This window comes from Molothrus ater, chromosome 2 (genome assembly GCF_012460135.2).
Source record: "Molothrus ater isolate BHLD 08-10-18 breed brown headed cowbird chromosome 2, BPBGC_Mater_1.1, whole genome shotgun sequence".
Taxonomy (NCBI): domain Eukaryota; kingdom Metazoa; phylum Chordata; class Aves; order Passeriformes; family Icteridae; genus Molothrus; species Molothrus ater.
In genome coordinates, this window is record NC_050479.2 from 30,434,026 (window position 1) to 30,460,384 (window position 26,359).

The 26,359-nt window shown below is 41.6% G+C and overlaps 1 protein-coding gene across 1 annotated transcript in view; it reads left to right on the plus strand.

Moving 5' to 3' along the window:
- Positions 1-3,145: 3,145 nt before the first annotated feature.
- Positions 3,146-26,359, plus strand: part of RFX8 (regulatory factor X8) — a 31,673-nt gene continuing 8,459 nt past the window's right edge. The window contains exons 1-13 of the mRNA XM_036380408.2: positions 3,146-3,357; positions 6,503-6,626; positions 9,316-9,377; positions 10,873-10,959; positions 15,253-15,303; positions 16,757-16,820; positions 17,852-17,986; positions 18,066-18,143; positions 18,667-18,780; positions 19,438-19,588; positions 20,592-20,650; positions 23,764-23,920; positions 25,332-25,426. Of these exons, the coding sequence (XP_036236301.1) occupies positions 3,146-3,357; positions 6,503-6,626; positions 9,316-9,377; positions 10,873-10,959; positions 15,253-15,303; positions 16,757-16,820; positions 17,852-17,986; positions 18,066-18,143; positions 18,667-18,780; positions 19,438-19,588; positions 20,592-20,650; positions 23,764-23,920; positions 25,332-25,426 (1,389 nt within the window). The remainder of the gene's footprint in view (positions 3,358-6,502; positions 6,627-9,315; positions 9,378-10,872; positions 10,960-15,252; positions 15,304-16,756; positions 16,821-17,851; positions 17,987-18,065; positions 18,144-18,666; positions 18,781-19,437; positions 19,589-20,591; positions 20,651-23,763; positions 23,921-25,331; positions 25,427-26,359) is intronic.

The following is a 26,359-nucleotide window of genomic DNA, read 5'->3' on the forward strand; positions in this document are numbered from 1 at the left end:
CCTAATTTTATTCCAAATCTTTTTTCAGTCAAAGTGCACGTTCATTATATACTCTGTAATTTTATGCAAGGAGTATGTCCATGACAGCAATAAAGAGCTTTGCAGCTTTCAGCTTATGCAAGAATAAAGACTTACTACAGCTTGACCTAATCTATATCCACCAGTCCTATCTGACTGGTTTAAGCTGAAGAAACTGATTTCAGGTTTTCTACCAAATTCTTCTAACAGCCTGGCATTTAAAGTCAGAATCTCCCTTCTCTCCCACTCACTCTCCCTCCTGCCAAAAAAAAAAAAAAAAGCACATGTTAGAATTATCTGAATTATCTGAGAGGTGAAGAGTCATTTTTGGAAAAAAAATGGGAAAGCCCTAATGAAATAAAAGCATGTCAAGACTTGAACATCTGAACACAGATCTGTCTATCTCATTATCTGCAAACTGGGCAGGAAAAATGCTGTGACCTAATTGGTATCTCTCCAGCCATGGACAGTAACTGGACAGGTTTTTTTGTGCAGCATTTGCTTCTTTTCACCAAAATCTTTCTGAGTATGAGGTGTTGTCCAGGGACTTTCTGGTCTGTATCATTTCCCTTATTTCAGGCTGTTACCACAGTAATATTCTATTTGTCATTCTTCGGTTTTAACTAAGTCGTAAATGATTTTTTGGGGGGGATTTTTCCTGGTAAGGTGTTTTGGGGCTTAGGGAACTTCCCTGTGTAGAGTTTCAGACAGTCCCAAAAAGTCAGTTGTTGGTGATGAACCTTGAGAACTAAGACCAGGACTCAGAAGCACATGCAAACACATAAGCAAGCCATGTGTTGGAAACTGGAGATGAGGTTTCCTCTTCCTTAGGTGCATGGGCACTGCTCTGAGTGCAGAAGGGACAGGCACACCTGAACTGGCAGTGAGTGCCCCGGGCAGCACCTACTGCCAGACCTGCTGTAGAAGCTCCAGGAGTACTTCAATGTAGGGGAATAGAATATAAGTAAATAAAGGTAGTATAGAACATAATCTTACCCCGCTAAAGAGTTGCAGCTGGGTTAATTATTAAAGATTAGGAGCAGGCCTGACTTTAACAGGCCACAGCTGTAGCCAATAAGAAGAGTGTTATAAAAGGGTGTATGGGTTGGTTGAGGGGAACTACAATTAGTTGGCTAGTGTGAGAAGAAGGAAGAGTTAGTGCTTAGAGGAGCTGTCTATGAGAAACATCAAGGAGGTATGAAACTCTTGCACTAAGGAGACAACAATATGAAACCTTTGCAATATAATGATAACACTTAAATGGTAATGCCACACAAGCCTCACAGCTCTGCAGTATCATTGTTGTTAGTTCTTGCAATAGCTACTCCAACCTGAAAAGCTTTTGCTCTCCAGTATTTGCAGGAGTATTTGCTGTCTAAATGTCCCACAGAGGAGGTCAGTAGACTGCAGACAAACAAAATCAAGACCAAAAACTGCAGCTACTGAGGGAAGCTCCCACCATCAGCCATTAAGCACAGCTATTGATGGCACACTGGGCAGGTTACAATGCATATACTAACACTAACCTGTGCTTTTGGCAGACAGCATTTTCAAGGCTTTTGTTCAGGGGCCCTTGTGTGAGCATCATCTTCCCGTGGGCTTCTCAACACAGCATGAGGCTTCACAGATTCAAAGCAACCTGTACCATACATGACATCTGTGTGCACTGCTCCTCAAAAACAAGGTACATCAAGGGACCAGAAAACCAGTAACCTGCCACTTTAAATTCCCTTTCCTGGTGTTGCGCTCCCTACCCCCACTTTAATACTGCTGTCTACCAACGTGTAGGCTTTGGTCATACTGTCATAACGAAGGAAGCAAGCCAGTCTGTGTCACACATGGGGATTTCAGGAAGCTAATTAACAGGAGGGAGCTGTGGGAGTTTCTGAGAAGCTGAGCTCTGATGTAACCCAAAGCCATGGACTAGTACGCTTTTAGATGCTCCAGCCATACATAATTTATGTTTGTCAGTCACATGGCAGCAAAGCTCATTTTGCATAATGGATACTTGTGATGGAAAAGTGCTTACAGGGTTTCAGCAGAGCAGACAGACCTTTCATCTATCTGTATCAAAGAGAAATTAAACAATTATGGGAGTTTGCTGCATCCCTATTGAAAACTCTGAAAGTAAGGCTTTAAAGATGTGCAAAACCTTCTAGGATGGCACTTGTGATCACAGAATCGTAAAATGGCCTGGTTGGAAGGGACCATAAAGATCACCGAGTCCCAGCCTCCTCTGCCATGGGCAGTGACACCTTCCACCAGACCAGGCTGCTCAAAGCCCCATCTAACCTGGCCTTGAACACCTCCAGGAACGGAGAATCCACAGCTTCTCTGGGCAACCTGGGCCAGTGCCTCGCACTCTCACAGTAAAGAATTCTTTCCTACCACATAATCCAAACCTACGCTGAGGCTGAGCCTATTCCCTCTTCTCCTGCCACTAGGTGACATTCAGAAATACCGCGGCACGGTCGGCCATGTACGCCGCTTTCCGATTTGGACAGAATTCCTTTTCTCGCCCGCAGTTCCTACAGAAACCCAAACCCATCGGGGGCGGAGCAGTGGGTGGGTGCCGGGAACGCCGCGGGGCGCGGTCCCGGCTGCGGGAGGCGCGGGGCCGTGCGGGAGGGGCGCGGGGCCGTGCGGGCGGGGCGCGGGGCCGTGCGGGAGGGGCGCGGGGCCGTGCGGGAGGGGCGGGGCAGTGCGGGAGGGGCGCGGGGCCGTGCGGGAGGGGCGGGGCAGTGCGGGAGGGGCGGGGCCGTGCGGGAGGGGCGCGGGGCCGTGCGGGAGGGGCGCGGGGCCGTGCGGGAGGGGCGCGGGGCCGGCTGCGGGAGGGGCGCGGGGCCGGCTGCGGGAGGGGCGCGGGGCCGGCTGCGGGAGGGGCGCGGGGCCGGCTGCGGGCGGCGCGGGGCCGGCTGCGGGAGGGGCGCGGGGCCGGCTGCGGGAGGGGCGCGGGGCCGGCTGCGGGAGGGGCGCGGAGCCGTGCGGGAGGGGCGCGGGGCCCGTGCGGGAGGGGCGCGGGGCCGGCTGCGGGAGGGGCGCGGGGCCGCGCGGCGCGGCCGTTACCCGCCGTCCGTTACCCGCCGGTCCCCGGCCCCACCACCCCGGCCCCACCACCCCGGTCCCAATGGAGGACGCGGAGCCGCAGCCCGCCCTGGAGCCGGCCGACATGGCTTACTTCGGCCCCACCTCCCTCACGTACCTCCCCGTCCTGCAGTGGTGGGTGCCGGCCCCTGCCCGCTGCCCGGCGCGGGCCCGGGCTGAGGATGGAGCGGGGAGGTGGCGCGGCTGGCTCGGCTGGCCCGTGGGGCTGGCAGGAGCCGTCTTGCCACGGGGAGTGTAGGAGTGCCCCTTTTAACTCTTCTCGCGGTTTCGTAGGGCAAGAGTGTGGCTCGCTGCAAGGGCCCCATCATCATGGTGATGCATAAACGGTACCAAGCAAGCAGGGAAATTTCTCCAAAAGAAAAGAACCTCGTGGCACGAGCCTTAGGGACATGGAGGTGGTTTGACACGGGGGAAACGGGACTTTGTCTCGGCCCCGGCAGCCATCCACGTGGTGGGATGCTGCAGGGCAGCTGCCCGGGAGGATCTCCCTGGAGCATCCCCTCGGCTGGTGCCTGGTGGGCTCTTAGAGCACACAGGTGGCTGCGAGCCGGTGGCACACTGGCACTCGGGGGTGATGCTGGATGTTTGACATTCTCCAAGGTTATTTTTTTCTTGAGATGAAGGTTGAACTCCTTAATGAGACACTTTGTGTAGTGGAGGAAGGTTGACACAATTGTTTTCTTGGGCTTTGAGAAGAGCATCATCTGCCATGTCACAGCCACAGAGAAACCAGGATTACTTTACTTGTCTCCCCAAGCACAAATGAGTCCTGCTCATAAATAATGTTGAAGCTTTTGTGAAACAGTAACACATACAAACTTTTAACTCATCAGCAAGTGATCTTAAATAATTTTACTCCCCCCGTCAGTCATATTTGAGCAGTGGGAGTTAGTCTGTGTTTTCCCTGTGATATACATACCACTGCTCCCATTTTGGAACAACTGAAGGAAGAGATTCATATAAGGTCATTCATTCAACAGGTCTGAGGCACAGCATAAAACTGAATCATAAGCAATCCTTGAAAGGATGAACTAATGATTCTTTTCATCACAACAACCTTCTTTTCTTGTTTTGAAAAATTTTGAATGTTCAGCTTAATTTTACAGTTGGTGCATTTCCAGTAGGAAACCAGATTTTGCTCTAGAAATGGTTTGACAGCAGACTTGCCAACCTGTATGATGGCCTGGCTGCTAAGGGTTCACATAGAATAGGTGGCAAATCCTAAAAACTTGCAGTCTATGTGAGATCCTAAAATCAATAGGATAAAAACCCCTACACAGTGTGTGGATAAAGTAGATGAATGGAGGAGGTCTTTCCCCCTGTGCTTTTTCTTTAACCTCTACCTTTCTGCCTTACCACACTTTCATTTTGACTTTTTTGTCTTTTTTCACAGTTTTGTTTTGATGCATGCCATAAAAACTCAGGTTTTGAACACCTTGGGGCTAATAAACAAGAAGAGGAGTGCTGTGCTCTTTTCTGTGCAGCTTGCTTTCCTGATAGAAATATTTTTGTATTATGTGTCAGCACTAAGAAGGTGTTTGACTTACTATTTCAAAAAGACTGGCAGCTTAATAGACAAAAAATTCACGAAATGGATTTCCCAAATATTTTGTTGCTAAGTAGTTAAATGCTGAGGAAAAACTATTGGCAGAAACCATGCTACTGGAGCATGAATTAATTTCTGATGCACTTCCAGTGACTCTTGTGATGTTATATTAAGGATGAATTTGAACTTAAAATAATCTCCTCTGAGACTGCTCAATTGTGAAGAGTTTTGAGATGCTCTAGAAGAAAAAGCACTTCTGCCTGCTGGGAGGCAGGATTCTTATGTAGAATGAATTTCATTTACCTTTTAAACTGATAATGGGAAATACCCCATTAGAGCAGCAGATCCCCTATCTTTGGGTGCAGGTTCCTGCTCAGGTGTAGCCATGAAGCCTTTGCTGTTGGATGGTGGGGTTGGAGGTGGTCAGGAGCTGGCAGGGAGCCCAGCAGAGCCTCTTGGGTTGTTGGGTGAGGAGATGGTCTTCAAGGAGGTGTAGGTGAGGCATTTGGGGGTCTTTTGCTGGGGAGAAGGAAAGCTGGGGGAAGCAGATAGCATTCTTCAATGGAAAGAGGGGAGGAGGCACAAGTAAGAGGTGAGGTAAACATCAGCTGCTTGCTCAGTCTGTTCTAGCAAGACAGTTTGCTGTAGACCTTCTCCACTGTCTTCTGACAAAGCAACTAAGATAAAGAGCTGGGGTGTCTGAAGTGAGGATACTAAAGCAGAGGATGCTGATTTGAAGTCCAGCTGACTTATCACACCCGATGAATGGAAAAGTCTGCTTTCCCAATGAACTCAGTCTGCTTTCCCAATGAATTGTCAGTAAAGACACAGTAACTGGCACTGTGCTACACTGGCAATCAGCTGATAAATTAATTAAATATGCATAAATAATTTGCTAGAACAGAAACAGAGCAGGAAAGTGCTGTGATACGAGCAGTGTGTCATGCCTTGAAAATTAATCCATCTGCTCCTTTGATTCAGCTTTGCTCCTGTATTTGTACTGTAGCCTGTTATCTTCTGACATCAAAACCATTGGCATTATTTTATAGTTAAAGATCATTTTTTCCTGGTGAAGGTAATATCTTAGGCTAATAAGTAACCAAGTTTGCATTTCCCTCACCTTATTCACACGAGTAGTTGCATTTACGTGACTGTGACCATTCTGATTAGTAGGATGAATCAGGGATTTGGCAAAAGGATGGATATTTAAACACCTTAGCCTCTTTCAGTCCTGTTAGATAGTAACTGTAAATTAAAACTCTGTTCTCCTATTAAACTTGTCCTAAAATCATGAAAGCAGAATGTGGTCCTTTATAGTTTGTGCACTCTGTCCCAAAACACCATATTTAACATTTTAGGTGAAAAAATGCTCATATTATTATTTCTGGTATAGTGGATACCCTTCTATTTAGAAGACTGAAGTTAGATCCTTTGATATAACAATATTTTGCATATGAGAAATTCTAATACTGTCTGTATTGGTGTTAATGTTATAATGGTATTACTAAGTTGTATTGTTTTAATTTAAAAATTATGAGAACTAGTTAATTTCTTAGCAGAATCTCATGTGAGACTCTTACATGTCAAAACCAAGGAAAATAGGGCTTTAAAAGTTAAAAATAAACAGAGGGTATATGTGTGTATATATATGAAAAAGTATATTGTTTCCCAGGATACAGAATAACTCAAAGGAAGTAGCTCTTTTTGATTCTATGCTTCTATAAAATCAGAATGACTATTACTGAGTTCACTGTAAATCTGATAAACTATAAAAATCTAACAATTCTTTCTTCTAACTCTGACATAAACCAATTGATGATTTTTGTTTTAAAGGCTAGCTGATAATTTCTATTTGTGTGGAGGATGCACTGTACCCTGTCGGCTACTACATGAGCTGTATATTGAAACCTGCAATCCAGATTTCAAGATTCAAGTACATCCATCCACCTTTGGAAAGGTACAGAGTAGATAGGATATACAAGATAAGAAGTAGGGATGCCTAAAGAGAAAGCCTTATCATCAACTTTACACACATATCAGAAGACATTAAATAACAGAGAAGAATGAATATGTAATGAATTATGCTTGTGTGTTTTCTAATGTATTTCTGCTAAGCATTCATGTAGATGCATTTGTTCCAGAGGAAAGAGTGTTGTTTGGGATAGAGTTTATTTTCTTCAGGGAACTGGTGCATGATACACTAGCAAAGATTTCTTTTGCCAATATATTTTAGAAAGTTTTACCGTTTTCTTTTTTTAACAGCAGAAAGTTATGCAACTCATTCCAAGGAGATGATTCTTCTGTCTTTAGAAGATACCTTTGGTTGTTACATAATTTTATACTTTCCCTTTTCAGTATACTTGAGGAGATTTTGCTCCAAACATACCCTAAAAAGTTGCTACAGAATCATCCAAGCAAAACAAATGCAGATGTAGAACTGAATCTCCTTCTAACAGTTCCACTTTTCTATTACATAGAGGTAGATACAACCCATGGAAAAACTGACACTTAGAAATCCAAATTGCAATCAACACCCATAGCTGTTCAACCTTTTCTAACAAATTAAGGAAGATATTGTGATTATTTATTGTTTAAGACTTCTTATTCAGACTTCAGAACTTCCTATTTTATATGGCTAACTTTCTGTTAATTCCCATAGTAAGAGCTACTAAGCATTGTTTTAACACAAGTCCAAAATAATTTAAGTGCAAGTTGTACCTGAAGTCAATTTCATTTGTATGGCTAACCCCATTCTATGAATCATTTATCTCAATTCAGTTGAATCTAATTTTTTTACTGGATAAGTTAAATCACTTTTGCTGAAAATTAATATTTGAGTGAATGATCCAGTGTAATTTATTACCACAGCTTAATGGATCATCACCCATCAACTAATGGGTAGAATTTGCCTGGCTCAGCATAGACATTGGCCACGAAGCTTGTCACCTTAAAAATCTCTAGGTAGCCACTGGAGAGAAATAAGTAGCTACACATGATTCCTCAAACTAAATGAGTCGCCTCAGACAGCTCAGATGAAAGAGCCTCAGACCTGCCATTTATTTTTCCCATTGACTGCAGCGAGTATCTTAGACTCCTCTGCCTTGTAGCCATGTAGATGAGATTAATCCTATCCTGCCTGTACCCTTCCAGTGCTCCAGCATGGCTGAGTTACCACCTGAAAGCCAAGCCTTGGTGGGGTTTACCTTAATGTGTTTGACTTTTAAGCTGGGACAGGCACAGATGAAGCGTGAGTCTGATCACGTGGAAGATCTGAGCCTGAGCTGCTGTGGGCTGAGCTCACAGCCTCAACCAACCCAGTGCATTGCAGTGCAAGCTGACACATCCCAAAGCAGCAGGCTGGGCTGCAGCTCCCCAGTGCCTTGAAATGGTCTGGCCTTCTGCAGCAAGAGAATGGACCTTGTAGCAGGAAGCCGAGGAGAGCAGGAGCTGCAGCCATCCTGGTTTAACCTGAGTGCATGTGTAATCACTTGCCACAGCCTAAAATGGGCTGAGCTATTAATAATTTACCAAGCTGTAGTAACCTGACTGTGCTCCATGTGTGTGGACTACAAGGGCTTTTGCAGTCCAGCCCCATGTGGATCAAACTATGGTGGCTGAAGACACTACTAGTCTCACCTGCCCTTTCTCTCTGCCCAAATACATCACTGTCTCTGTAAGGAATGGCAGAGGGAGGAAGGATATGTCTTGTGCCACAAAAGCCCCAGTTTCATAGACTGTCTTTTCAGAAAAATGGGATTATGCTAAGCTATCAATTTGAGAAAGGGAGCAGCTGGGGTGGGTGCGTGCAGAAATGAACAGGTCCACCATAAAAACTACAAGTGTGTGTTGATGAGTGCTTTGTCAGGCCTTTGGACCAACAACACACTGTGCAGAGTGCAAGCTTTGTGCTGCTGAGTGGAAACTCTCCTCACTCCTCACTAACATGGAGTAAATCCTCTGTTCCTGCTCTATTGAGAATATTAGAGTGTCCTGGGTTAGTCCTGGACCCAAGTGTCCTGAGTTAGTCTCTGTTAGTCTCAGGACAGCTCATGCAGAATAATCGTAGTGAAGTGGATTATAACCCTGACAGTATCTAATTACTCTGTAGAGCCCAGCCTTGGCAGATGCTGCATGACCTCAGTTCACACCACCACAGTGGTCAGAAGGTTGCTTTGCAGCTTGATGATTCCTGTCCTTTTAAGACAGATAAGTCTGGCCCTATCCTGTCAGTACACCTTCCAAGAGTAAGTGTGTAGGTGAAGCCTTGTGTAAGTCCTTCTTAAATGAGTGAGGCTTGAAGGTCTGGCAGAGTATGGGACCATCAGGGCACCTTCAGGTTCCCCCAGCTGATTGTCCTGCCCTGGCTGCAGGAGATCTCTTGGTGTGAGCACTGTTTTCCAGTACAAACTATAAAAAACAATCCTACCTGAGAGAGGTAATCCTTTAAATTGTTTAGCCTTGGATCCACAAATGCCTGATTGAGTTTAGTTCAACTGTTACATTTGAGAGGTATGTAAGAACAGGTACTAACCTGGAAATTATGAAAAGCAAACAAAGTGATTAAAGACCAAAAAGTGTGCCAGATACATTTTTGGAGCTTTGAATGAATTTGCCAAGTATTTTTAATTTTCTGTTTGTTTATACAGCTTATTCAGTTAGTTTTCCCAGGCCTGGTGACAAGAAAGCGAACCACAGCAGGGAGCATCAGGTATTGGGTTTTGTCCTTTCTTTGAAAATGTTATTTATAACTTTCTATTTTTTATAATGCTCTAATGTTATTTAAAATGTTCTATTTTAAAGTGAGTGACTTTTCAGCCCCAGCACTGTAGTATGGCAGCTGAATTGTTGGTTGCAAGTCTGTAACACAACCCAAGATCCAGAGTAATTCATGGTGTAACCAAGGACATTAAAATAGAGTTAATTCCATGAAAACCACCCCACCTGCTCTGTTTTGGTAAGGCATGAATTCAGATTGGACTGCTTTTTAAAAGACCTTAGTACTCCAATTTGTATTGGCTATTAATAGCACAGTTTGCATGAAACATCTGTCAGACATCACAGCTTTACAGAGAGTTCTTCAGACACTGCATCTCTAGGCCTGGAAAGACTGGCTCTGGGATGCACAGGGGTCATGATTAATGATTAATGTCTATATTGTGCTTTTGTCCTTGCACACACCCATGGAGTGGATCCAGCATATAATATACTGATGGTCAGTGGAAATACTGTACAGTTTCAAACTATTTAAATCAGACAATTTCAGTTGTCTGATTGACAACTAAATGTCCTTTTTTTTCCCTTCCCTCTCTTCTAGAGCACAGAGAGTTTGGTGCTTTTTTGTATCCAAAGTTATACTTGCACACTGAATATCCAGACTAGGAAAAAGGATGTTTTAAGCTCATTGAGACTGAATAATTTTACAAGCATTTTGTGTAGCTGTCAAGTATGGGCTTTGAGAACAACATGCCCTGACTTGTCTCCACAAGTCTGGACTTGCTATCAGCTGGAGCCAGGATCTTTTTTTTTTTTTTGGGAGTGCCTCTCCTCAGACACTCGTAGGCTCCTGCTCACAGCAGACAGGATTTGGGATGGTGTTTGGTGGCCTCCACGCTCCCTCTTGCCATCAGCAGGGGGTTACCCTGCCTGGCTGCAGGTGCCCCAAAGCAGGCACTGCTCCCCTGGCTCCCAGCTGGCAGCACCCTGGGAGCAGAGCTGGTGCCTCTGTTTCCCACTGAGCTCAGATAAATCTTACAGAAGGTCTGGCAGTTTCCTTGAGTTTTAGCTTGCCATGACCCTGATGGGCCATCCAGTCACTGAGCTGCTGTAAATGGCCGAGGAACAGCTGCACTAAGTCCTTCAAATTCCGTGGGGATATGGGGACCTCTGCCTGCTAAGTCTGTTTCCTGACTTCACTAAGTGTCCTGTACAAATCTGAGGCACTCCATTCACTAGCTTAAGTTTTATTTCATTTAGAAGAGGGTATCATTGCAGGACAAAAACTGTTAAAGGGAGTTTGGAAAAAGTTTGTGCAATTATTTTCTGTTTGGGAAAATAAACATTCAACAGAATTTAAAAAGACAAATATTGCTTTTTCTACTTCATCTTTTCTTGATTAAACAGTATGATCATCTGCTTTCAAAAGAGGATTATGAATTTGCTGACTTGTTGAAAATCATACAGTTAATATTTTTTTAATTTTCTAGATATCATTATGATGGAATAGCTATCAAGAAGGAGTCCTCCTTTTATGCACGTTTTTGCTGTCTTCTGTATGAACAAAATTATCTCAGGTTTGTTTTTAAAAATGTTTTAATCAAAAAATGTCACATGATTGTCTATATATTTTCTGTCCATGAAAATCTGTAAATCTCCTGTGGAACACTGACAATAGCATTGTATTTTTCTTCTCATTATAAACACTGTGAAAGTGCTGTGCCATTAAGTGCCGTGCCCTAATAGACAAGCTGCATTTTGGAAACAGACACTGCCTAATTAGACTTCCAAAAATTGGACGTTTTAGCCACATAGATCTTAAGAGCAGGAACTCATGCTGAACCTAAAAGAAGAGCTTAATATGTTAAGACTCTAAATGGGAGCTCAAAAAAAACCCATATTGAAATGGCTTCTTGACATTCTATCACCTTCCTCATTAAACAGCAGGCTGGAGAAATGTATTACAGTATAAATGACTCTGCTGTTTTGAAGAGTCCTACACACAATCTTGTTATCTGGGTTTTTACTGCTTGAAACAGTACTTCAAAAATACTTCATTCACTTGGTTTTAAAATATCAGGTTTTAAAATCACCTCTTGTAAGAGAACACCAATAGGAAAATGTGTAAGACAATAAAAAAATGGATTGCAAAACTTAAAAGCCTAAAGTCCTAAAATGAATGTAAGATACTATGGTAGGTTAAAGGGTAGACAGGAGCATGTTGTGGGCAGGAGAGGTTGAGCTCATGGTTCAGATAAACAAACCACAGACTTTAATTTCTTCCCAAAAAAAAAATTGAAAAAAAAAAAAAGAAGAAGAGAAATGCTGCCATTCTGCAGCAGTTTTACTCTCCTTTACACTGAAGAAAAAAATTAGGTGCAGTCTCTGCCTTGGACTTTGAAGACCAGGTTTGTATCCTCATTCTCTTACAATCTTGTACATTAGTTTAGTATGTATGTATAAATTCTGTAATTAGGTTTTCATCCTTTAATATGGAGATACATCATTATTCTGTGGCATGAATATTAGGGGCATACAAGTCAGTCTATAAGGACCCAGACATCTGGTGATGCTGAAACTGTTTCAGTGATATTTTGTATAATATTTAATTAATTGAGTGCATGCTTTGGAAGAACACAGAAAAAATATACCCATAGGTTTGTTGCCTTTCTTCACAGGTTTTATGGCAGGTAATGTTGCAGAAGTCCATAGAGGTACAAGGATAAATGTTGAGACAGGACAGAGGATCAGGTTCTGTAGATGATTGACTGGCACTCTGTTGTTGTGAGACTAAACAAATTATTCATAGGGAATTTGAGGCTGGTTTCCCATGTCACACTTACTGAAGGGATATTCTTCACTTCCTCTGTACCCAGTATACCCAGAACAGGCCTAAGGTTTGACATCCACAATGAGGAAAGGTCTTGTCCACTGCTTAAGGGATATTGTAGGTCTCTGGCTAAGTTTCTGCTGGTCTTTCCTTTTCAGGGAAAGAAAGGTCTTTCCCTGCAGCATCTCTTAAAAATAGCAATTTTGATGGGCATAAAAGGAAAGCTGATTGCTCTGGCCATATGAGAGCTGAGAGAGAACAGAAGGATTTGAACTGTTGCTCTTTTTTTCCTCCCAGTGTAGAAACATGAGGAAAAAAAATGATAAAGTAGGAGGACCCCAAGAAGCAATGTTAGCTGACTTTGGGGCAGGTGCAGAAAGAAGGACTTTCAGCCACCTGCTGGGAGACAGACACAGCACATCTGCCAGCATAGCTTCTGTCTTTGGCCCTCCTCGTGGAAATCTCCTCTATGGGCTGGGCAACACCTTGCAGGTCATGTTAACCACAGGGGAGCTGCTGCCCTGGCTGCTCCAGGCCTCCTCCTCCTCCTCCTCCAGCAGCTGCAGAGGTGCCTGCCCTGACACTACTCCTAAAAACGTGTTTAATTTGGCCAAGGCAAGGAATAGGATGTGCATTGCAGGAAAAGGACTGACATCAACCAGCAACCTACTGATCTTGATTTTGGTTCTTAAGATGAACACCTGTCCTGTTGAGAAAAGGCTGAGAGTTGGTGTTCCTCAGCCTGGAGAAGAGAAAGCTCCAGGGAGGCCTTAAAGCACCTTGCAGTACCTAAAGGGAGCCAACAGGAGAGCTGGGGAAAGACTTTGTACTGAAAAATGGTAGGCTTTGATTGGATATTAGGAAGAAATTCTTTACTGTGAGGTTGGTGAGGCACTGGAACAGCTTGCCCAGAGAAGCTGTGGATTCCCATCCTTGGAATTGTTCAAGGCCAGGCTGGATAGGGCACTGAGCAACCTGACCAGGTAGTGGAAGGTGTCCCCACCCTTGGCAGTTGGACTGGATAACCCTTGACAGTGCCTTTCCAACCATACTATTCTATGATTCTATAACTTTTCAGATTAAAAAAAAATCAAAATATAAAGATCATATTCAGACAAAGATCATATTTCTGCAGTAGAAAAGTCCCTTAACTGCAAAATTATCTTGTCTGATGCTTCCTTCATGAAAGACAATTTTAAGAAGACACTAAAATGTTGAGGCAAGCCAGACAGCTGTAATTAGAACAGCTTCCACTCTAAATTCAGCTGCATGTCCCTGTCCCAAGCCAACATGCAAGCCCACAACACCTGGACAGATGGGTGTCACAATTACTTCTTGGTATCTCATATAGCACAGCAAGAGAAAACAGAGAGAAAGCAATATAAAAGCACAAAATGCAGCCAGAGAAGGATGAGTAGCACGACTCTGAAAGAAATAATTGGGTCACATACTAAAAAAACATCCACTTCAATCAAATAAGTGAGTTAGTTTCCATTTGTGTGGAGTTTTGTAAATTTTTTGCAATTAAGTAATGAAGGAAATAACTCATCTTTGCTGTCCTATCAGTAGGGTTCAGTACTTTTTGAAATCACCACTAATTTTTCATGATCCAATAAAACTGATAAAACCAGCATTGGAAAAGTCTAGATTGTTTTTTACTTAAAAAATTGAAATTTTGAAAAAGTAATTAAAACTTCATGACTCTTTTACCTGCAAGAAGAAATTGTGTTCTCATATAAGTAATCACATGTGTAAACACAGCAGGGTGTTTGACCTATAATGTCAATTTTTGAGAGTGTATTTGTGTGGAAATTTCCAAATCAGAGTGAAGAGGATTTTTAATGTAGCATTTCAGTGCAGTCCAGTGCCAGTCTGTTGTCCAGACCCCTCTAACGGGATAACTTCTCTGGCTTGTTGCCACTTCCCTCAGGCAGAGGCTGGGGATATCTGTTTCACTGGTGAAGGTGTCCTAAATAGCTACTGCGCCCTCCCATGCCTGAATGAAATCCAGCACGCAGATGCTTTTTCTGTCACACCTGCCAGAGAGGAAAGTGGGTCCCTGAGCCCAGCTGAGAGACCACAGCATCCATCAGCCTGTTGCAATGAAAAGAATGGTTTCAAAATTGTGGACTCTTCGTATTTACTGCAAAGGATATTTCTTGACCATGATAGCCAGCAAGTGACATGGTGCTGGTAGTGATAAATTAGGCTACTGAAGGATCTGACAGCCTGGGATCTCTGCTTGTGGGTGTCACAGAAATGGCAGTAAGATTATAATGGTTTGCCTGTAAATACAAAGGAGGTGTTTGCATTTTGATGGTGGGTGGGACCTCGGGTGTATCAGGGTTGGAACATATCCACATAGGGGTGATGAGGATGGTCTTACACAGCACCTGTGAATTGGTTCATTTAGAAATCTTCAATGCTTTGAAGATATGTGTACCACTGCTCTGATGATGGTGCTATGAAAATAGTGTAAATATATGCAGCTGTAGTCAATGAGTTCTGCAGATGTGTTACAGACATGAGAGAATATGGTATTTACTGATTTGTATTGCAACAGAATGTGTTCCCTCTTGGAATGGGAGCTTTGAGGACAAGCTCCCCCTAAAATGGTACCTGGTCTGGCTCAGAGGTTTAAAAAATGTCATTGAATTCTGGTTCTGTAAGAGCTGGTTTTTTGATTCTAGTAATAGGCAAGATTTAGGCTCCTGACTGGCTAGTGAAGCAAACGTACTATTTTTTCATTTAAAAAAAAATTGCTTCTAGCAAATTAACTTTTCTAATCACTGTGTAATCAGACATGCACATTCACAACCACCTTCCCTCCTTTCATTTTTCTTTTGTTCTTCCCATTTGCTTCTCTGTTATTCTTTATTTCATCCCCATTGTTGTATTTCCCATTTTAGCTTTAGTTCGTACCCCATAGCATCGCCCAAACTCTGCAAGGGAGATGGTGAAACTCCTTGTGATTTTTTTTGTCTTCCATTTTCCCCTTCTCCCACCCACCTCCTCTTTTGTGTGTTCTGTCTCTACCCAGGCACTGCTCTCCGGGGGAAGTGAGCATCTCTGACGTGCAGCCAAGCACCAGGTGAGTCCCAGCCCCCTGTGGTAACAGTGAGAGGGCACAGAACTGTTTGTCAGTATTCCATAGGGATTTGCACCTAACCAGCACCGAGCTCCTGGCTGGCTGCTGGGGGACTCCTTGTCTGTCCTGGATGTCCCTGTGTCAGGGGAGTGGGGAGCCAGGCTGCCAGGGGAACCGAGGCACTGGAGGCGAGCCATGCTGATCTGTGTTGCCATAGTAGCAGCAGCAGAAGATATGGCTGGCTGCCTTCTCAGGGAGAGCAGGAGCTGGGAAATATTCATTAATTTTATTTCAGAGGCTTTAGAAATCTTCAGGAAGGACCTATTTGAAAGAAGTGTTATGAAATCTCTCTATTTACATGTGCTTGCTTTGTCCAGTCAGCACTTCTAAACTGTTTGGGCAAAAGAGTCACCAGCTCTACCAAACATATTCAGCATAGATGCTGTGCCCTGTCTTGGGCAGCCAAATTGGTTGTTTTTCTGGAGCACAGCCTTCATGGCACAGAGTAGGGCAGAGGGAAAGGTGGCAAGGGCAGTCCTGTGGATGACAGAGAGTGGAGAGGAAGCATTTTCAGTGGCTGGAGTTTACAGGAGGATAAGTTGTTACATTTTGTCCCCTGTCCCTTCAGGGTGGGTGGTACCCTGGTTTGTAATGCATCACAGCAGTGAAAGCCAGTAGCCAGGTTCTGATTGACAGCCTGCCACCCTTCCAGCCAGCCGAGTCCAGCAGGACCCTTGAGTCTGAAATGCTTTCATAGACAGTGAGCAGGTGTCAGCAGCAGATGGAGGCTTGACTGGAAACATCTATTTTTTGCAGCATATCCCTTTTACTAGCAATATTGCCTCTCCCTCTGCTACCATCAGCCTCAACAAAGCAGGCAGGGAGAGAGCTAGGAGAAAGTACAGCAAGGAAGCAGCCTGTTGTGCCCGCTTTCAGCAACAAGTCAGTGGTCAAACCTTGCAGGTCTAGGTAAATTCTGACTGTGTGGAACACCATGGCCAACTTGAAAAGTAAACGGGAAGCAGTCAGAAACAAAATGCCATCTAAACTTCTGTGTGACGCAGAAAATGTAATAACTGTGAAACCTAAGCAAAAGGATTATAATGTTTTTGTTATTTTCACATTTGTAATAGTTATCTCCATTCCAAACAAACTGCAAATAGAAATTCAAACCCATGGTTCTGGTGCAAGAAGTTCGAAGACATTGCACTGTTATATGGCTAATTGTCATTAAAATGAATGGTTCAGTTTAATCTTAAAATTCAGAAGTTGGTCCCAGATTTGCTAGAAAATAGTGGGATTACCAAATTACAGGAAAGGGAGCAGGGTTTGTTTCCCAAATACAATTCTCCAACCTAGTGTAGTCTATCAGTTTGAGCTCACTTTTTTACTAAATACAGAATGAATCAGTGAGCTTTTGAATGTTTGCTTTTTTCTGTTATTTATTTTATCACAGTAGAAGTTCCTGGAGTTCTGAAAATGAAGCTGATTACAAGAAGAATAGACAAAAAACAGGAACAGTGAGTTTCAGAAACATTAGACATAGCAAAATGTCTATCTGTGTGTTTAATTACTACTTCTATTTAATATGTTATGATGAAATACAGCTAGCCTATCTTCCTCAAAATAATCTTGGTCTGTGTAATCTCACTACATGCTTAGTTCCCTCACTCCTATTTCATCCATTAGCTAAATATTTTTGTTGTCTTAACGTCAGGTCAAATAATTTTTTTCTGTACTAAGAGCAGAAATTGTGGCAGACAGATCAGGTTTTGAATATTATGGGAGTTAGTGGGGCACAGCCTTCCTTGCCTGAGGCCCACAGTAGCAGACCCTCGTGCTGTTGACAAAGGGTCTTTCCAACATGTCCTTTCTTACTCAACGGTGACATCAGCGTGCTCGGAGTTCATTGTCATGAGAAGTATTTAAATGCTGGGAAATTATTAAGAAAAAAGAGCACAATCCCTGCCCACAGAAAAGGGCAGATGCAAAACCAACCTGTGGTAGTTCTCCCCTCAGCAAGCTGTCATGGGATGACCTGACACCAGGCTTGTTGGATGTCAGCCAGCAGAGCATGAGCAACAAACTCATGTGGACAAAGTGAGGAAAGCATGAGAGGCTGGTTGTGTGACTTACTTCTACTGAGTGCTCGGGTGCAGTCATGAGTGCTGTGACAAGGACAGCCAAAGGGAAATGTCCTGTCAGCCCCACAGCACAGCCAGCTAGCTGCAGCCTTATGCAGAGGGTTACAAGTGTGACACGAGTGCTATAGAAAAGATATATGGAAGATATGTATAGCATTAAATATTTACTGGTTTTGAAAAGAAATTCATGTACAGTTTAGGATTTAAACATTTAGGCAGCCCTTCTTGTTTTTTTCACCCACCCCTATCTTCTAGAAAAAGACAAGCATTTCTCTAAAGAAATACATCTTATTATTAAATCATGTCCGACAACTTCAAGAAAATACTTAACACCTTTAACCAAACTGACAAAGTAATTGCAATCTTTTTTTTTTTTAATTGTCCAAAATAAATTCTGATGCATCAAGAGTAAGAATTTGCAGTATTATCCATCTGTCATTTATCTGAAGACTGAACAAGAGACATTTCATTACCTTTCTCCTGATTTCAACCAGTTCTTCTTTGGAGAACAAGCACAAAGTGAGACATACCCCTATGAACTGGTACGTTGAAAGTACACAGCCATAAAACAAGTTAGCTCTTTTCCTGTGAGATCATTTTGTACCCTCTTTTTGGTAACAGATTGCACTGCTTGCCAATGACTACTACAACTATTGTCAAGTTATTTTACAAATGGTGAGAGAGACCAAGCTTGACAAGGTATGCTTTTTCTTTAATAACATTTACTCTGACAACAGCTAACAACTGTAAGGGCAAAATTGTGTCTGTGTATCTTATTTACTTGATGGTTTGAGCCAAGGTAGATGATGATTTATGGACAAAAGGAGCATTCAGTCAAGTTATTTTAAAATCCTGAGTTAACACAACATGCTCCAAGAATCTGAGTTTGTACACGTATCCTGAGCCCTCCTGGCACATCAATAAGCCTGAGCTGAGCACATTACAATAGCCATGGATACATATCTTTAACTACATCCTCATATCCATGGCACAATTCTTTGTTTCTTTCCTCTTTTTTACACTTGCTGGTGAGGTTCAGCTTGTTGCTGCTTCCCCAGCACGTTTTCACTTATACTGGAGGCCAGCCAGGATGGGCCAGGCAAAGAGGCCATCTCCATGGTCATTCCTTTGCTTCTGTGCCTGTGTGTTGTCTTACTGAATCATACTTCACATTCCACAAGTGTAAAATCAGTGAAAATTCATAAAGGGCTTTGTGTGACAGGTGGAAGATTGTATCATGTCATTCTGGACATCTCTGCAGCCTGAAAGAATAGAACTGATGTGCCTGCCAGATGTATGCCAGCTGTTAAAAAGCTATGATAGGTATCTGTTCAAGGTACTGCACACACATTTCCTTGTTGTAGCTATGCTATTATGTGTTTGTGTCTTTTTGGTAGCTCTAAAGAGAAGAGCCCTCTCTTTCTTTTATGCTGTACAATGGGATTTTTGTTTTTTCCTCAACTCTTATCTTTCTGCTTCCTCTGAGACAGCCTGGTATGGGTTCTGGTTTTGAAAGGAGACAGTAGAATTTGGGATGGCTTTCATTTTTCTCCTATATATTAATTTGAAAGTTCCTAATATCAATGGAGTGTGCTGTTATAAATGTGGTCTGTGGTTCTGGCATGAGATTATGTGACTGAAATTTCAACTGGTGATGATTTTCCAGATTGTGAGAGTTACTTTTCCTTTGAGAACACTACTGCATTTCTCAGGGACCTTCTACATACAAATATGCAGTTTTCTGGTAAAAATAATTTGCTTCTTATTTCCAGCAGGTCATTAAGTATTGTCTAGAAATTAATTCAGGAAGCAACATTTACTCTTAGAATTTTTGTCCTTCTGCTAAAAAGTTAGCTTAGCTCTTGCTTAATTGGAAGAAAAAAAATGTGTTTCTTTACACTTACATTTAAATTATCAATATAATTTTATTTCATGCTGCTGTAAATATCTGTGGTACACCAGTCAAGTGCAGCAGCATGAATTTGTATTCTAGGAATTGGAGAACATCCTACTTCCTGATTTCCTGGAGGAGTTGCCTGCACAACACATAGACTCAATCAGATCATTCAGTGAAAATGTTAAATGTTGGATGCTTAATCCTTTGGGAGGATTTCCATTACTGCTCCAAACATCCAAGTCTAATGGTAGGTTTGAGTAGGAGAGATATTTTCAAAAAAAATCTTTGGTTAAACTGCAGAGAAGATTGTATTACAAAACCCTTAAATTATTTTTAAAAAAATTTAGCTGATGTAACAGTGATAGCAGCAACAATTAGAGTTAGTTGGGATACATTTAAAAATAAATGGTCTTGCATAATGTGTGAGAACTTAAGCCAAAAGTATACCCAATTCATTGAAATTGGAATGTACTTAAATTGAAATGTACTTAAATATTTTTACAGATCTTGCCATGTCTCTTGCCATGATTGCTTTGGCCATGTAGAAGACCAATAATATGCAGCATACCCTCTGAAACTCAGATATTATTGTGTCTCTTCCTCTTACAAGTGGTTTTATGCTGATAAATTAATTAATGGCTGTACCAGTCCAATATAAAAGGAAAACAGCCATAATCCCATAGGGAAAATATGACTGATATTAGAAGATGATTGGAAAAAATCTGTTCTCTACAAAGCTGTGGAGACACACACACATATTTATACCTATTAAGCTGAAGATTCTGCCTAAAACATGATGCTGCTCAGTGGATCATTGAGTGAAGGCCAACTCCACAGAGGTAAAGCAGGGCTCCTGTGTAGGCAAAAGTTTGTGTTAGGATTCATATCCTCAGTATTGCAGACAGACTTAATTTTGGCATTTCTTATATTTGAATGCTTGACAGAGCATTAATTAGGAAGTATTAAATGAAAATAATAAAATATTGAAAGACTTTTTCCTGCACATTATGGATTAATAGATTCACAGTGAAGGAAGAGAGGTGAGCTGGGCAGCTTCTCCTTGCAAGTTTTGACTGCAAGGGTCCCCAGCCCATCCCATAATGCTGGATCAGTGCCTCTGCTATGCCCTCCCTTACCCTCCAAATCTCCTCTAGGGAACTACTTTCTAACTTAAAATGTATCTTCTATTAATGTATTTTAGACTGTAAAATATTAATGATATGAAACATCTGCCTCTTCTTCTTTAACAGAAGCTAAAGAGTTTGTAAAAAGGCTCAGGAGACAGACAGACCTTTGCAACATGGTCAAGGTATGTTCCAGAATTCATGAAAAAAAGAGCCATGAATCTCATTCCTGTGAGCTGTTCACACTATTTTTGACATGCTCCATTGGAGAACTAGTGCAGCATCATGGATGTTCTTAACATATACACCAACCATGTCATGCTCACACTCCTTCCCATCTCTTCCCCCACTGTTAAGCATGCTGAGGGGACATTTTCCTCACTCTGGATTCTTCTGAAAGCCTCTGAGATGTAGTTAATGGTAGCCCATGGAGAGGATAGCACAGTATTGGAAGGCTCAGATGACACTTTCCAGTTTCTTTGGCCATCCATGCCAAAGTCAGTCAAGAGCACATGCTGGAGCATTCCTTCCATTGGTGCCCTTGGATCCTCCCAAATCCTTGAGTTTTGAGGTGATCTAGGCTATAGCAGAAAAAGGAAGGTCACAAATAGAGAAGAAAGCAAAAGACAACAGGGGATATATTCTCTCCTTCAAACATGTACAAGTTTTTTTTTACATTTTCCTAACATGGCATCTGATTTGAATCGTTACTCAGATGGAAGAAGGGAAGCAGGGAGGAACGGGAAGAACTGCAGCTTCCTGGACCACTAAATGTAGCTTTTCTTTATGGGAAAACTTCATCACTAGCAGCATACAAAACACTCCCTCCTCTTACTTTAAAAAAAAAAAAAAAGAGTAAAAAATAAAAAGCACAGACATGCATAAGGGCACCTACCCACACAAAAAGTTGACTTCCATGAAGTACCAAGCACTCATAGTTTCCACTAACTGCAGCAGCCCTTGGAGATACTCATACCTGAAAATCTCAGCTTTATGTGCTTCTAAACAGGTCTTCTTATGCATTGAAGAGCATGATCCAGCAAGATCATGAGTGTCACCTATTCCCAGACATTTGTATTTGATTTGCATACCTCAAATCACCCTTCTTGTTTTCAAGCCATGATGTCAAAGGGCTGGTTGTAGCTCTTTCAGTCTTCCTTCCCTATTCTTAATGTGTGGAAAAGCTGCAGTCAAAACTGGATTTACACCCTCAAGATTTAGGGCAAGAGTATTTCAGCAATTGGGGGAAATTCTCTAGAAGAAGCCTGTGGGTGCTCTACGTCCCGTTTACACTGTTTAACCCACACAAATTGAATACAGCAGACCGAGAATCAGGGTCAAATTTATACTTCTAGCTCTCACAAGAAAAAGTTGCTTGTACCTTCTCTAGAGCCTCTTCAAAACAAGGGAAAAGTAAAAGAGTTTGAGATTTTGAGATTTTGGGGTAGTGAGTTCCAAGGTTTAATTATTTGCTGTAAAAAAAAATACTTTCATTATTTTAAAGTTCCTGCCCATCTTCAAGCAATGCTTCCCACAGACCTGCATCACATCCTGTCTCAGTTATTTCTCTCTGAAGGTTAAGTTTATCTTATCTTCTCACACAGGAGTAATTTGATATTTCTAATCAACCTTCTCAGTTTTCTGTCTAAAATGCATCTGGAATTTCAACTAAAGACTGATGGTCAGAGCAGGCAAGAGTGCTCCTGATGAGAAGTGCTACAGAGGCAGTGTGCAGCTGCAACCTCTGAACACTGTAACCACATCGTTCCTTGTTGAGCACTTCACAATAATTCAGCCATCTGGTGAGAAAGTAAGAACAATTTTGGCAGGGTCAACATTCAAAAGAAAAAAGGTAACTTTCCCACCATGTGTAGATAAAGCAGGCTGACAGCTGGTACTACCTGGACATGTAGCAGTAATTAGAGCATAAAAAGGTGCAAATTCCCTGTGAGAAAAGAATGTGAATGTGATGCTTGTCATTTTCTGGGGCTGATTCCTGCCTCTGGTAAGTTGCATTTGAGTGTTGAGAGGGCTGGTTCTCAGTCATTTTGGAGAATCATATCTAATATAGTGAAATCCAATGGCTGAAGGGATCAGTCTAAAGTGTTGGGCACGGAGTCAGGTACTAGCAGCCTACTGAAGGTGCTGCCCTGGTAGTTCCCAGCCTTTGGGTCATGTGTTCTTTTTGCAGGCTCTTTTTCTGTCCCTGAAAGCTCCAAGTCAAATAAGAAGAATGCCTTTGTCTTTAACTTATATGAAGGAGCTTGCTAAGTGAGAATCAGATTGAGTTTGGTATTTAAACAAAGTTAGCAGAGTGATGAAAAATAGCTTTATTGATAATTTTTGCAAAGAAATGGTCAGCTGCATTTGTTGCTGCTTGTGGGGTCATGTTAAGCACCTGGTATATGGGATTTGTTAAAACATGCACGAATCCTGAAGTCTTCTGGAATTTTACAAACAATATTTTTCCTCTGAAAAGCCCAACTGGATAGGAGTTATTTACAAAAAAACCTTAAGTCCAAAAAAGGCTTTAGGATCTTACTGATTTCAGTATGAAAGACTAAACATATTTATTAACAAAATTTAATGGATTCAGATTTAGTTTCCTTGACTGTTTTCATCATTTCATCAAATCTAAGGAATATTGTGTGATGTTAGCAATGAATTTAAAAAAGTGAAGAGATTATGATAAACGTTAATCTGAAAATTGTTTGCAATATCTCTGTAATACTTTTTGAGAGAAATATGAAGACAGATTCATTCACAAATTACTCATAAGCAGATAAATGGGATAAAAACCAACTAATACTGTTTTAACTAATACTGCATTTCTAATGTTATTTTTACTCTCTCAAAGGCTTGAGCAATTTGAGAAAACTTGCGACAATTAAATTGTAACATAAATTAAGGACAGATAACACTGAAGGAAAGTCATCCCTAATACACCATTCCATGCTTTAGACAAAATATCATTATTTAGTGTAATTATAATAACTCTAGGCAAAGCCAATTGCCCAGGCAATTGCCCAGATAATTCAAGTATGTTAGCCTTGTCTGCTCCATCACAGACAACACAGAGCATCATTGAAAAGGACATCTCCCAGAACAAAACTCTCTTGAAGACAACTTCATATTTATCTTCTTTGATCCTATACCCCCCCACATCCCCAGTTTGGAGACTGGTCATATGAAGTCTAGTATTGAATAAGGGAAGCTTTCCTTCTTCAATTCCCTTATTTGACTGAGTTAAAGGCTTGAGAAAATGAAAGGCATTAACTGTTTTTTTTATTCTGTCCAGACAGTAAGAGCACTCTTGAACAACAACAGCACAGTCACTGTTCTGCGGTCAGGCTTGCATGCCATCTTCAATGAGAAATCTCCGGATGTGACCAAAGACCTCTTTCAAGAGAAGTTTAAGAATCCAAAGAAACGGCAGAAAAACATACCATTAAAATGTAATTAATTGTTGCTATTTATTGTCTTTCCTCTTAAGCACTAGGTTGTCATTGTTAGAGGTCCAGCATTTCTTCTTGTTTATTCATGACATCTGCCTTACTGGGAATTACACTCTTCCTGTAACCTGAAGGGCTAGAAAAGAGCCAATAAAATTGAGAATCGAGCATGATTCTAGAAGGCTGACAAGCAGGGATATTTTTTCATGCTTTCTTTTGACAGGAAATATGTTTTCAATGATTGCATTTTCCTCTGTTATTAGTTGAAGCGCACAAAATCATTTCTTGTGGCCAGATTTTAAAATACTGTATGCTGAACTGGACAAGGCCTTTTAGTTTTGGTTTCCTTTTGCTGTATTGTAGGATTGATGTTGTGCTGTAAACAATAAAATACACAGTTTGTGTGCAGCTGTGACATAATTATTTGACAGATTAATGAAAAGGTATAGAACAGCAACCTAATTTTTAGATTAACGTTCTGCCATTTAAAATATTAGGAAGAGATAGGCAAGTTGGACTAGGCTGTGCACAGAACTAACCAGGGGAACCTCAGCTCTTTGTTCCTGGTCCATCATCGACTCATGCACTGACCAGGGATTTGTCACAGACTTTCTGTGACTGCTTTCAGTAGGAATAATAACTTGTCTGCTTCACAGAATCGTCAGGAGAACCATTTCAATAATATACCTATACATACTAAACCCAAAACCACTGCATAGAACACTTAGTACATTTTTCTGTTATATTATCGATGTTCTTGGTCTTCCCAAGGTGGTTTTATTGAATTCTCTGTTTTCATTGCTTTTCCAAACTGTCATCTATAATAAGCAAGGTTTCACTGAACTAATCCATATGCTTTCTTGAAGGGAGAGGTCTCAATTAGAAGGGTATACAGTCAGGGAGGTGCAATTTACCTTTTGGCATTGGGTGGTAGGTGCCAAACTTTTGGAGCAACAACTGCACTGATATGTGGCAGCATTATCCATATTTCTATCCATATTTCTGTTGGTCTACAGAATATTCTGCATTTTCTGCTTTGTTTTCAAAATTTTTTCTCCCTTCAACAGTGAGACCAAGATTTTTTTTCTCAATCACATGAAATCTTAGATAAATAAGTTAGTATTTCCTCCAAATTCCAGCTTTCTCAGTGGAACTGTTTTTTCTTGCCACCTTTGCCATGATGACTAGGTCAGTGCACTTATGCTGGAAATGGAAATACACATGAATTCTGACTGATTTCAAAGTAGGGTACTGTTCCTCGCTAAAGAAATGGTATATTAATCAAAATGCTAGAAACAGATGTCTTAATCTATTTTAAGGTAAAGATAAAAGAAAAATGAGCTTAAAACTGCAGAAACAAACCAAAAGGCAGACCAATCACTTCAAGTAATGATCTCCCTTCTGTGTTTCACAGGTTTGAAGAACTTCATTTCTTCACTGACATCTTCCACAGATATTCGTGATCTCCTGAGCTGTTTGTCTTCAGATCTCCAGACTTTTGTTATTAAGGTATAAAATTAATAATTTCAGAATAGAAGGAGGGATCACATCATTTATCCTGCTACATGCTGACTGTCACTAGTCTGCAGGAGGTACATTGCACACTAGCAACCTGACCAGACTGCAGATTTGCATAAATACAATTTGTGCATGCTGTGGAAAAGGGGAGAATTAATTGACATACAAAAATTCCATCTGTGCAAACAACTACAAGCATATTTCTGTGCACATATCCACTCTAGTCGTTTCAGTATCTGCTCTGATTTCATATACACACATTATCATAGCCCCTAATAGACCAAAATTCAGAAGTAATATGTTGGTATAAATGAAGAACATTTCATGGTTCCTTAGATCCTTGTTTCACCAAGCTGTTGACTTTTAGCAAGTACTAAGAACTTCTTGTAGAAAGTCTCTAGCTCTTGTGAAAGATTCAAGTATGACCATCCTGACATATGCACCTTTCAATAGATTACCAACTCTACCACCCCTCTGCCTTCACTGACTCACAATTTGTGTTGGTACTGCTGCATTTGGTTGGTTACCATAACATTAACTTGGGTTTGGGGGGTACCTAGTGTTTGGGGTTTTTTTCTCCCTTCTGAAGAAGCAGAGTAAACTGTGTTTCCTTGGCCTAATTATTTACTCTTATTTTTTTATTTTTAAATGAAGAATAGTACTTTGCAATTCTGTAGTGCCTCCATCTTACATAAGCCTCAACTACATGATGGGATGGTATAGAGAAGATGGAGTGGGACTTTTCCTGGGGGTTCATAGTTATAGGCCGTAAGGCAATAGACACAAGTTGCAGGAAAGAAAATTTCCAATAGATACAAAGAAAAAAAAATTTCCCTTAGAATAATTAGGCATATGAAGAGGTTACCTGGAAAGTCTGTAGAATCTTTATCCAGGAGATATTCAGAACTTGGCTGGACAAGGCCT